At 42.7% G+C, this 13,110-nt stretch overlaps 1 protein-coding gene across 1 annotated transcript in view; it reads left to right on the top strand.

Moving 5' to 3' along the window:
* LOC134464037 (uncharacterized) overlaps window positions 1-11,958 on the top strand; it is a 63,606-nt gene extending 51,648 nt beyond the window's left edge. Inside the window, exons 16-25 of the mRNA XM_063217487.1 lie at window positions 1-41; window positions 6,521-6,781; window positions 6,911-6,980; window positions 7,012-7,142; window positions 7,495-7,740; window positions 7,969-8,226; window positions 8,607-8,915; window positions 9,311-9,580; window positions 9,736-9,813; window positions 10,314-11,958. The exon at window positions 1-41 is cut by the window's left edge and continues 403 nt beyond it. Of these exons, the coding sequence (XP_063073557.1) occupies window positions 1-41; window positions 6,521-6,781; window positions 6,911-6,980; window positions 7,012-7,142; window positions 7,495-7,740; window positions 7,969-8,226; window positions 8,607-8,915; window positions 9,311-9,580; window positions 9,736-9,813; window positions 10,314-10,380 (1,731 nt within the window). The 3' untranslated portion in view covers window positions 10,381-11,958. The remainder of the gene's footprint in view (window positions 42-6,520; window positions 6,782-6,910; window positions 6,981-7,011; window positions 7,143-7,494; window positions 7,741-7,968; window positions 8,227-8,606; window positions 8,916-9,310; window positions 9,581-9,735; window positions 9,814-10,313) is intronic.
* The last annotated feature ends 1,152 nt before the right edge of the window (window positions 11,959-13,110 follow it).

Raw genomic sequence — 13,110 nt, 5'->3', positions numbered from 1 at the left:
AGGAGTTTCCTTCAGTGTCTGCCCTACATCTCACAACTGAGGTGGGCAAATCGTGTGTGTGTGTGTGTGCACGCGCGCAAGCGCATGCTGAGAAGAGTGTGTGTGTATTTGTCGTGTGTGTGTGTGTGTGCACGCATGCTGAGAAGGGTGTGTGTGTGTGTGCATATGCATGTGTATGTTCACATTTGTGTGTGTCTATTTTGTCTATTTTCTCTATAGTATATTTCAGTCGTGGGTGTATGGATGGGGGGGGGGGTTGCTTTTGTATAGTATAGGATCAGTGAATAACTCCTGCTTTCCTTTGTAACAAAAATGTTTTTACATTCATAGTTTCTGTCGAAGTACTCTGCTTGACAAGCCAATTGCAGCTGTTCAGTTCTTGGTGAACCTCAGTTTGGCAGCAACTGAGTGTGACGCCACCTCAGTAGAGAGATGTTCTGAGTATCTGTCCTCTGCATGTAGCTACAGCTCCTTCCCCTGTCCTCATCTCTCAGGGAAATATTACATTCAAAGTAACTTCCTACTGGATCTGTATGTCCACCTCCAGTCCCATGGAGTTGAAACAGCTCGGAAACTCCTGTCACCATTTAAGTTGCTTTACCAGTCAGCTCCTCCAGTCTGGTACATAGACCTGTCAGAGAGAAAGGCGTCCCTGGAAGTGCTGAAATTCCAGACCCAGAAAAGACCATTAGAGTTGGAAGGCTGGTCAGATGAAGAGAGTGAAGTGAGGGGTTTCCTTCAGTGTCTGCCCTACATCTCACAACTCAGGTGGGCAAATCACGCATGTGTGTGTGTGTGTGTGCGCGCGCGCAAGCGCATGCTGAGAAGAGTGTGTGTGTATTTGTCGTGTGTGTGTGTGTGCATGCTGAGAAGGGTGTGTGTGTGTGTATGCATATGCATGTGTATGTTCGCATATGTGTGTGTGTGTTTTGTTTATTTTGTCTATAGTATATTTCTGTCGCGGGTGTATGGATGGGGGGGGGGGTTGCTTTTGTATAGTATAGGATCAGTGAATAACTCCTGCTTTCCTTTGTAACAAAAATGTTTTTACATTCATAGTTTCTGTCGAAGTACTCTGCTTGACAAGCCAATTGCAGCTGTTCAGTTCTTGGTAGACCTCAGTTTGGCAGCAACTGAGTGTGGCTCCACCTCCGGAGAGAGAGTATCTGCACATCTGTCCTCTGCATGCAGCTACAGCTCCTTCCCCTGTCCTCATCTCTCAGGGAAATATTACATTCAAAGTAACTTCCTACTGGATCTGTATGTCCACCTCCAGTCCCATGGAGTTGAAACAGCTCGGAAACTCCTGTCACCATTTAAGTTGCTTTACCAGTCTGCTCCTCAAGTCTGGTCCATAGACCTCTCAAAGAGGAAGGCCTGCCTTCTCCTGGAAGTGCTGAAACTGCAGCCACAGATGAGACCAGTAGAGCTGAGAGGCTGGTCAGAGGAAGTGAGTGAATTGAGGAGTTTCCTTCTGTGTCTGCCCTACATATCATAACTCAGGTGGGCAAATCACGTGCGTGCGCACGTTTGTGTGTTTGTGCGCGCATGCTGACAAAGGTTCTGTATTTTGGGTGTGTGTTAGGGAAGGGAAGATTCACCAATACGTACCGGAAAATCGATACGACCTGTACGATGCGGTTGCATCGATTTGCAAACATGTGCATCGTAAGAAGCACAAATAAAATCGAGATCCATCGCATCTTAACTGTCCGTATCCGTACAAACTGGATAATATCTCCTAAAACTTTTCAGAAACTCTCTATTTCAGGACTTGTTCTCGTGCGCAGCGCACATCACCTTGCTCTGATTCAGATCGCCTTTCCTCTCGTGCAAGGAGGCGTGACCAAGCAAACACTAGATTTGCTTTGAGTCAGAGCGGCGGGTAACCAGCATTGTGGAGCATATCTTGTTGTCAGCGAGTTTTCTGGCCCTCCGGTGACTTTTTAAATGAACGTTTTCTAGCGACCATCTTCTGCGTGTCTGGAAGACGTGTGGAGAGAGTACTAGCTTCAGTATTTAAGTTGATAAGTACCGTGCGGCACAAACAACAGGAGAAAGTTGTCTGCTGTTTCCGAATGACAGCAAATAGGCATAGTCAGCGCACGAGATTAGAAAAAAAATTGGAAAAAGTTACAGGGCTTGTGCATTTGTGTTGAGTCCATTGTTCATTCATAACAAAGAAGTGAAGTCGCTAAGTTGACACCATTGCTTAGGAGCCCGTTATAGTTCACTCTCGTGCTGGACACACTATACGGTCTTGCTGCTCGTGCAGATTGTCCATGCAGGTTAAAAAGACCAGTTGGAAAGTAGGCTAGCCTACTATTCCAACACTTCAGTCCAGTATGCACGTTATTACCTCCTTCTGATATTAGTAACCCCTTTCCCAACTACTAAATTGTTCTAATTTGGATCAATTGTAAATAAGTTGTTCAGAGCTTAGTGCCTACCTGTAAATGTAGTTATTACATGTCCAATGAGGTCAATATTCCAACATGAGCAGAAGCTCAGTGGTTTTCCAATTTTTGTTTAAAAAAGGAGATGTAGTTGGCATGGTATTCAGATATTGGCTACATTTTTAAAGAATTTATTTTCTCCGCTCAAAGCAATGTGTCCAAGCCAAAATTAGTTCTCACTGCTTTCTGTTGGCTTTCCAGTAGGCTATTTCAAAATTAATATGCACAGCCAGGACCGCTGCTAAGGTTTCGGGGGCCTAGGCATAACTGGTCAGGAGGCCCCCCTCATAAGTAGACCTAAATACTACTACTATTACTACTACTACTACTAGGCCTACTGCTGCTGCTGCTATTAATAATAATAATGCTAATTCCTGTATTCACAATTCCAGTATGCCCGAAAAATAATGGCCCTGAAATGTAATTTAATCTTTTTTTCATGATGTAGTCAGTCTCAATTTAGGAGGCCACAATTCTGGGGGCAAAGTGGTTGAGGCCCTAAAATCGCTCTGTTTACTCTGCTTATGCCTAACGGCAGCCTTGTGCACAGCCTTTAATATCAATTTAATCTGTTCTGTATCGCATAGTATCGTACCGAATCGCACTGTATCGCATGCCGTTATAATTGCATCGCGCCATATCGAACTGCATCGCAGTAGGTAGGAGAATCGTATCGCATCTTACCACTGGTAATTTAATAAATTGTGAATGTATCGTATCGTTGGCATGTGTATCGAGATGCGCATCGTATCGCTTTGATGATGAAGATTCCCATCCCTAGTGTGCATGCGTGTGCGTGTTTTGTTTATTTGTAGTATTTTTCAGTCATGTGTCAGCTCATGTTTAAAGCAACACTCCATTTTTTTTGACACAGGACCTCATTTCCGAGTCAACCAGAGTGTTAGAAGTGTGTCCAGATCGTTTTTTTGAAATTCCATGCAGTCATTGTAAAACCACAGGTCGATGTTGCTAAGCTAGCGCAAGTGATCCACTTTTGTTAGCATGACCCAAAAAAGCAGTCTTAGCAAGTTCAATAAACACTCAAAGCATGTAAATTACTTCGCCAGGCTATCGACACAAATACCCACGTTGATAGAGAGATTTAGGGAGTAAACCAACCTTAGAATTACATTGCTCACCCGCAGCAATTTGTACTTCCTGATTTGGCAGTCGCGGACTGATATCTAACACCAATGTTACCGGTTCTCACTGTCAAGTTTGTTTTGAGCGCAGCTGTCTGCTAGAACTACGATCAGAGAACCCTGATCATAAAAAAGAATGGCAATGTTCGGAGAACCCGACGCTTTTGATGACGAGGACGAGCAAATTCCGAAGCATACCTGTATGAGCCGGAATATACTACATTAGAGTTGAGATGGATTTCAAAAGGTCAGAACGAGAGCGCGCGGCTGTATGAGGCAGCCACTGAAACTGTAGCAGAAAGCCGGAACAGATGAACAGGGGATTGGTGTTGTGTCAGTGCCGAAATTGCAAGGCATTGGAGATGGAAGAAAAATGTTTTTGCTGCCGAGTTGGGACTTAGTTTCCCCACAGATGCAAGAGATGGAGATTGCATCGTCCTAGTCTAGATGCTGGCACAGCACATCTCGAGATGTGTGCATAACGGAGCACCAGGACTTGTATCTCAATCGTGGAGTGCTAGAAACATTCTTCTCAGTCGAGAAAAAATACCTGGACCTGCTGGACCCAATGGCCAGTTGTCAATGCGGTAAGTTATCAAAACATTTTGTGAGTTGTTCCCTAGTTGAAGAACGACGCTGCCGCGTAAGTTTATGTAAACAGTCTGTAAGCAATGAAGGCACACCAGCCATAGCACGTAAAGCACAGCAAAGGTTTTAGGTAACGTTATGTAGAGAAGTGGCTGAAACAGGAAGTACTTGTAATCGACTACGCCACCCTTAGGGAGTTTAAGTCCCCAAGGGAAAATTGTGTTTGAGTGTCACACAGCAAAACACAGGTTCGCACACCACAAAAACACAGGTTCGTGCAGAGAGAGAGAGTCGGAGACATTGGCTGTACTCTGAATCATAGAAATCTTTATTTTCTTTCTCGCAATCTATAAAAATATATGTTTTCACTCTTTTCTTTTAAAAGTATGTCACTCTAGTGCAGGATTAACAATTCTAGTGGGTTTACATACTGCAGCCCACACACACACGTCATACAGGGGTTGCCACTAGGGGCCGACAGTTGGCCCAACTGTAAAAGGGCGCTACCTCAAAGTTAATAAAGGCAAAGAAAAGGACACAGCAAACCGAGAATCAAAATAAAGAAGTCAAACCACAACAAACCATGCAAAATAAATCAAAGGTGCACACAATTAAACAAAAAGGTTAGACACAAGCAAAATAATCAAAATAAAGGAAAGAGGTAGGCCTAATTCCAGGGGTTTTTCCAGTCAACTCCCCCCCCTCACACCCCTGGATCCCCTCACTCATCCACTGAACACACACACCGTTCATTCACACACACACACACACACACACTATGCGGAGCACCCACACACCAGCGCACGCGCGCACACACACACACACAGCGGAGCGGCCCACACACTAGCACACCCACACCGTACACACACGCACACTGATCGGAGCACACACACACACACACACACACACACACACACAGCGGAGCGGCCCACACACTAGCACACCCACACTGAAAACCCACACAAACACACACACACACAGCGGAGTCACCCACACCAACACAACACCGAGCACACAATGAGACACTTAATGCCCACAGGCACCAGTTTCTGCAATACAGCAATCGTTCCCACTCTAAGCAGCAGCCGGGGTCTTGACACGGATGGCTGTCACAGCAGCAACCTAAAGCCAAACAACAGGCCAACATTAGCTAAGCCCCAGTAGTGGTGCCGGGGGCAGCAGTAAAAGTATTGGAGCCGAAAATGTTTCTGAGTACTGCAGTATAACATGACATTTTTTTATGCAGTCCTCACATTAAGTATTACCAATGCCTGATTCTATACACACAAAAGTATTTTTGTTAGACTATTGCGCGCAGCCTTTTTCCTTTTAAATTGGCCACCTCTGAAACAGTGCCTTCACCTCGCAACATGAAATGTATTTCCCGCGTTCTCCTTCCCGCGTTCCCTTTCCCATTCTTTCAACCAAAGACTGCACATGAATGGGTTTGTTCCTACTAATTAGAATATCCATATAGAATATTTAAGGGAGGAGGCAAGGTGGAGACTTGGGCCCGCGTGTGCTTGTGCATGTGCGCAAGATTTCACGGCAAAACCTGGTCACGCACTTATTGATACATCCAGATTTTTTTGTCCGTAAGTAACTTTCAAGATTTTCGCGCCCGCACTTTCTTGGTAGGAAATCCACGCACTTCTTTGTACATGAGGCCCCTGGCCTCTAAAGGGTCTCGTGCAGATTACTTCATCAAGAATAAGATCCGGCTTTCAGGACCTGAGTACCTGTTGCAACCTGAGCAGAGTTGGCCTGTCAATCCTGATCGTACAAGCAAGCTCTCTACAGACGATCCGGAAGTCAAGGTCGACGCTACAGTGAATGCTGCTCGTGGCACGGAAATGCCACACGCTGTTACTTGAAGCGGAAGCCTGAACATTTTAGTGGACTGTTTTGACTGTAGACTGACTGGACGTACGTACGGACAGAGCGTGATGGTAAAGACCACGCTGACGGGCTATGTGCTTGAACCTCTGGCTCCAACTTGACTTGGTAGGTTCCAGGAGGATTGCATCCAGCACGCATGATTTACATGGACATTGTGTGTGTGTGTGTGTGTGCGCGCGTGGTGATTGCGTAGTAACTTAGTAATAACATGGTGGTAATTATTACATGGTGATAAATGGGGTAATAATTAGGGGCTGGGATGTAGCGGCCATATGCCTTGTCTTCATGTGTTGTTGTCATGGCTTTTAATTTGGCGATCACCGCGGGGTGTCACGTGAGTATCAGTTAGTGTAGTGTAATATAATAGTGTAATATAAAAATAACCTGTCTAAAAATGAGTGGTGACATTTAAAATAATTCATGTGTTCATGTTAGTTTCTATGAAGGTTACAATCCTCAGTCTGCAGTGCTGGACTGTGTATCTGTTGGGTCTCAACAAGAGCTGCTGCAGTTGTTCCAAAGCCTCAACTACACCCTCAGTCTAGAGATGGACCTGCCCAGCTCTAAATGCACATCTGTGGGGCGTACACTCGGCTGGATCAGCTCCAAACTGGACCTTACACTGACACCTGATCACATCTCTCTCAGGGGAGTTGAGTTGATGTTCAGAAGAGTCAGACATCTGCACAAACTAAGGTGAAAAACATGTCAGATTTATGTGCGTATGATTGTGACTACATGCTGTATAATGGTGTTATTTGTTTATTTAACATGGGTTATCACTGATAAGTTATAGGCCTATTCTTGTTTTCTTGACTTCATCAGATTGAATGACATAATGGTGATGAGGCTGGCTAAAGTGGTGAGGACCGGAAGACGATGTGCTCCAATCACGGTTGAGAACCTCAGTCTGGAGATCACCAGTGTGGGCCGTGCTGAGCTGCCTGTCTGTCCTCCTCAGGCTCTGGACAGTCCACTGTCTGGATCTGAGCTCCTGCAGCTTTGAAAGCCACTCTCTCATCATGCTTCTCAGTCTACAGGGTGCTTTCAAGCTCAGGTAAAATATGTATTCAATACAGTAGAATGCATGACCTTTTCTAGGCTACTCCAAGCACATGACCTTTTCTAGTCTTGTGTGTGTTGCGTATGGACTCTGGTTTCAGAATTTAAAATGTCTCAAAAGACATAACTTTTGCTGCCGGTTAGTCATTGACCACTGCCTACAGAATGCTCTTAACACAGTGTAGTATAATAATTTATGTACAGTATATGCATTTGGAAGTATTGGTTATACATTTTGGTAAAAATGACGCAATTTCAATTTTACCCGATCCCAATTCTTTTATGCCGATTCTTGCTTTCACTACTATTGTATGTGGGAAAAACTCTTTTCATCTTTGTTTCTGCAGACTAACAACAGAAAAGATACAGCTGCTGGTTTTGCTGGTGTCTGAAGTTGAAGACAAGGAAATCACTGATTCTTTCCTGGAAAAGGTCGAGAGCGACCTCAGCTATTGCACTTTGACGAAGGAAGTGCTTCTGAGCCTGCTGCAGCACAGCTCTACAACTGTCACTGTGGACTACAGGAAGTGTGGATTTGGAGAAAAGTACACTCTAGAACTCCTTCCTCTGTTGGATAGGATACGATTCCAGAGGTAGAACACATAGCAGCACTGAATATGAAAATTATAACCGAAAATTGTGGAAAATAAACTTTGCATGGAATATACTGTAGGCCTACATTAACATGTCTCAGTATATCAATGTGCAAAGACAATTGTATTTAGTTCTATTTTAATGTCATATTTAACAGTGGATTACAAAGCATAGAAAGTATTGCATTTCTTGGGTAAGAATTTGGGCCAATAATTGTGATTCTATAGGCCCACTCCAGGCTTCATCATGTCCATCATCAGAGACATCTACCAGACTCGCTCTCCACACCATGTCAGCAGCCTTCTGAAATATACAGGGAACTGCCTCAATCTGACCACCAGAGTCCTGGATGCTGCTGACTCCACTGCACTGCATTACATCTTGCAGCAAAGCCAGGGAGTCAAGCTCAACCTGATGTGGACCTCTACACCAGACGGGGCTCTAGAGAGCATTGTACCGCTCCTCAGCAATGTGTCCCGACTCAGGTCTCTGTTTATCATGTGTGGCCAGCTAATTTTCGAGTCACTTCTCCATTATCTCAAAGCTGTCTTATTGTTTAAAATATTAAGATTGTGGAAATGTGAAAATGGTACGGAGTCTTTGGCATTTGTTACGTGGGTGTCATGATGATATTGTTGAAAATCTAGCCTGAAATATGGCCGATTTATTAATTCTGGAAAAAACCCAGCATGTTTAGTTAGTTGTAAAATTCCCTCATTTTGGGAATGTTTGTATTGTATCAGCCCCTGCACTGCTGTGCTACAGAAACGCTTTTACTGTCATACCTGCACAATACAAAAGATCAACATCCTCCAGTCTTTCTTAATGTCATTCCCACATGACACTCTCATCTCTTTGCTTCCAGTGTCGGCAGGCAGCAACTGCTGAGGATCCTTCACTGCTGTGCCTCTTCAGATGTCCAGCAGGGGGCCTCTCTAGCTCTTCTTCAGGCCATACAGCACAGACTAGACTTTTCCTGCTGCTCCGCCATGGACCTGACAGATGATACACAGGAAGTTCCCATGATGCACCTAAGAGCTGAGGACTGCAGGGTCATCGCCATGGTGATGGGGATGAAGAAGACCACCAAGACCCAACTCACTCTGCTGGACTGCCATATGGAGGAGGCAGGCTTAGAACACTTGTTCTGGGTTCTAGATAAAGCCACTCTGCGGTGAGAAGAGGGGTTCTAATGTTCTAAGAAAATGTCTTTTTCTTTTTTTCACAATTAACTAGGCCGAGAAGTGACAATGTGTTGTGCTATTGATCAGAAGATGAGAAATTTGGAAAAATACTCAAAGATAAACAAATGCAAGCCTGCATAGCAATGAAATTCACAAGTTCAGTTGCATTCAGAAAGTTTTATCTGCTTATTCGTTAGCTTGAAACTTAACATGAAAAATATACTAGATCCCTGTCTCTCTGTCACAATACTACACAACAAACACACAGGTCGTCACATTTTCTCTTTGTCATCCTCTGTCTCTCTCTCTGTCTCTCTGTCTGTCTCTCTCTCTCTCTCTCTCTCTCTCTCTCTCTCTCTCTCTCTCTCTCTCTCTCTCTCTCCAGGTGCAGTAAGCTCCAGTTGTTGCAGTTCCTGGCTGGGCTGAGCGTTGGCTCTGAACGGGAGTGTATTAGGAGGTCCAAGTGCCTGTGCCTGGCTCTGGGTCAGCAAGTGGACCTGAGTCACACGGTGCTGGACCAAGGGGCCTGTGGAACTCTGGCGCTGCTTCTAGAATATTCTGAAGGGCTGGAAGAACTGGACCTCAGCAACTGCCAGCTAACTGACCAATGCATCCAACTCCTGCTCCCACAGCTGCACAAAACAACCATTTTGGAGTAAGTGTCATTGTTATTGGTGTGTGTGTGCACACACGCGCATTCACTCTTGCTTTTTAAATTTTGCCTATTTAAATGTTTTACATCGGCATAATATGTTGTTAAGACATCTATGTTAAGGCCGTCTTTGTACCATACGCTTCTTACATTCTCAGTGATAACAACATCACTGACATTGGGGCTATACAAATCTACAGTGTGGTCAACACAACAAGCTCTATTCTCAAAGTGAGGTAAGTACATATCCATATACAGTACATAGGTATGTGGTGGCTAGATCAGTATTATTTTGAACACAGAAAAAGAGATTGATTAAATTATGTCACTTTATATATGTCAGTGATAGATGAAGAGTTTCGTTGCAAAAACTCCATATCCACCATTTTTCACTTTTGCATTTTAATATTGGAAATGACTGTTCAGAAGTCCTATCATCTATGTGTGAATTCTTACCTTTCAAATATTTTGAGAACACACTTTTGAAACCTATATAAAATGCATTTGCAATGCAATGGAATGCCCAATACAAAAATGTCAATTTGCCAAAATGTTCCAAAATGGATATACAGTATGTCATTTTACAATGAAGCTCTTCATATGTACCTGTAAATAGGATAAGGCAGACAGAACTTTGATTACATTGATTGTGGCGTGTAACATACACACCTTTATGTATGTCAATACCAAAGTCAGTGGCAAATAATGAATACAGACTTGTTTATTGTATCTGCAGGCTCTTCAACAACAAAATTGATAGAAAACTCCTCTACCAAGGAGACGGGCGCTTTGAGCTGTGGTGATATGGCCAGCCCATATTTCCTGTGGCACTGCAGAACATGTTACTTCCTGTGCCGCTACACGACGTGTCACTTCCTGTGATGCCGCCAAACATTTAGAGATCAGGTCAAGTCAGGTCTGGCCAAGTAGGCTACCTCGGACTTTTCAAGGTTCCTTGAGCTGGGGAACACTGGGACGCCACTCATGAGTGAAATGGGATTTTAGTTTCACTCTCTTCATAAAAACAGGGGAAACTCTCAGGGGAAATGAAGTGCCCTAATGATATTGTATAGGCCAATCATTTTTTGTCATATTTTGCAAATTAGTTATGGTGAGATGTGTTTAATATGTTGTTAGCCATGCTGCAGATGGGTGTTCTATTTCTACTCTTGAAACTGGCTGTGCTGTAAAAGTTGTGTACATATAGTGTGATGCAGCATACAGAAGAGGTGTTTACTATTGTCCTCACTCTACATTGATCAGAGAACTAATGAGCTGCATTTTCAATTACATGTTTGAAATGACTTTTGTATTGGTGTTTTACTTTTTACATTGTGTTTTACTGTAATATAATTTCAGGGAAACACAGGCATCATAATTTTTGTACAAGCTAATATTATTGATTTTCTAGCAAGGTTCTGAAATGTTTGTGCAGTAACGTTTTTGTAGCAATCGTGCCAAGGTGTGTTCTACAGTTTCTGTATTTTTGTTAAAACTGTGGCAGCATGGTCAATGTTCTGTAAATACTTGTATTATGTACAGTATATTTCAGTAGAAGGGTCTGTTCCCTCTCTGTCTTCTGCATTGGCCAGAGAACAAGTTACCCAATGTTGCTCAACAAGACAAGGCATTCAGCAAACATTTAAATATTCCTTTTTTTATTTTTTATGTCATGGAGAAATATCCATGCCATGTATATCACATAAGCAAAGACATACCGGTAGATAATTACACAATGCAAAGTTTGTATTTTTTTTAATTTTTGTTGTTTGTTTTCACCCCTCAGAGTGATGCTGGAATAATGTGTTGATAGCCAAGTTGTGTATATCCATCTGTATTCCTGTTAAAGTGTGGTGGCAGAGATGTAAAATGTCTGTACAGCACATGCAGCATACGTGTCTGCTCTAACTTTTTTTTCTCTTCAGTTATCAGAGAACAAGTGTGCCAATGTTGCTCAACAATAGAAGGCATGAAATAACTAACAAGTGAGCTGAGGTTGCCCATAAGAAGGCTGGGATTGATCATACAAATGTGATGCTTTTGTCATGAATACAATTGTCATGCATGCAGTGTATTTCTCATGAGGAATGTTGTGAGCTTGTTTACATACAGTAGCACAATTTTTACCTTGCAACTGATTTTATTTGTTTGGTTTCTTTAAAATGTAGGTAAATATAGGTATATGTTTGAGAACATTTAGTTTTACAGCCATATAGAGGTACTTATTTGTTATAACTTACAGTGTTATTAACTATCCGGCAGAAATGTTTTATTTTCCTGCTGGCTACGATGTTTTACCTCAGAGATTACTTTTTCACCTGCAGAGGGTGTCAGATGTATACTAACATTTCATGTTCCAAGTGCTGGGGATTGTGTTGTATACTTAAAGGGACAGTTTGGTCAATTTCAACATGCAGTTGTAATGCTCACACTACCCTGGACTTGTCAGTGCCTGAGATTTTTTTTTCTTCTTCTTCAGCCGTTTCCGAGATCCTGGTCATTGTAATGGGGGCAGCTCTTTGTTTACATTTCAAAAAAACATTTTAATTTATTCCCAAAAACATCCAAAAGGTTATAAAACATCAGCAGACAACTAGCAAACAGCAGTACCTTTTGGGAAAATATTTGGAGTTGGCCTATGTTTAATTTTTAAAAAATGTAAACAAACGCTGCCCCCATTAGAATTGCTCATATCTCGGAAAGGGCTGAGCCGAAAAATGTGGCATCACCAGGTACTGACAAGTCAAGGGTAGCGTGAGCAATACAACTGCATGTTGAAATTGACCAAACTGTCCCTTTAACTGCAATTTTGAATAACCGTTGACTTGACATGATGCTGCACATTTTGTGCATCTTAGTTTGTTTGCATATTCCACTTAATAAATACTGTATACATACAGAATGATCACAAAATCCCAAGTTGTGAATCTGTATTCTTGAATGACCATCATCTCCAGGCATGGGAAATTAGGGCCACATTGAAATTCGAATGTTTGGCGGAAAGGCTTGATGTTGCAGGCAACTTGTCTGTTAATAATAAGAAATAATGTATGCTGCCATAACTCTTTGGATATTTAATTCCTGCACATTATTAGGAAATGTATTTAGATGAATACAGCAGGTTAATCTCAACGCTGAAAGCCCCTGTCTTGAGTAGACATTTTAGTAATGTTGGGTGAGAGTACAATTTGGGATTTAAAAGTAGTCTTTCTTGCCAAGTCTCTTTGTTCCAGATGAACTGGCTCAGCAGGCTGCATGTGGCGCACCTCTGATCAACACCTTCATCCACATCCCTAAGGACCCCTAGTCTCCCCAAATGCCTTAACAGCCCTGACTATGGGGGACACATACATACATTTTTCCAAGTGCTTCTATAATTTTTCCCCCCATAATTTTGAAAAGCCAAAAACAGATGCATATGCTGCATCCATAGAGCATGTTGCACACAAAGACAGGAGTTGGTTCTCTTCAGTGCCACATGTTTATTTTTAATCTGAAATCATGTAGAAACAGTAGGCTACACAGCAACATCA

This window comes from Engraulis encrasicolus, chromosome 2 (assembly GCF_034702125.1).
Source record: "Engraulis encrasicolus isolate BLACKSEA-1 chromosome 2, IST_EnEncr_1.0, whole genome shotgun sequence".
Taxonomy (NCBI): Eukaryota; Metazoa; Chordata; class Actinopteri; order Clupeiformes; family Engraulidae; genus Engraulis; species Engraulis encrasicolus.
This window is presented reverse-complemented; position numbering and strand designations above follow the sequence as displayed.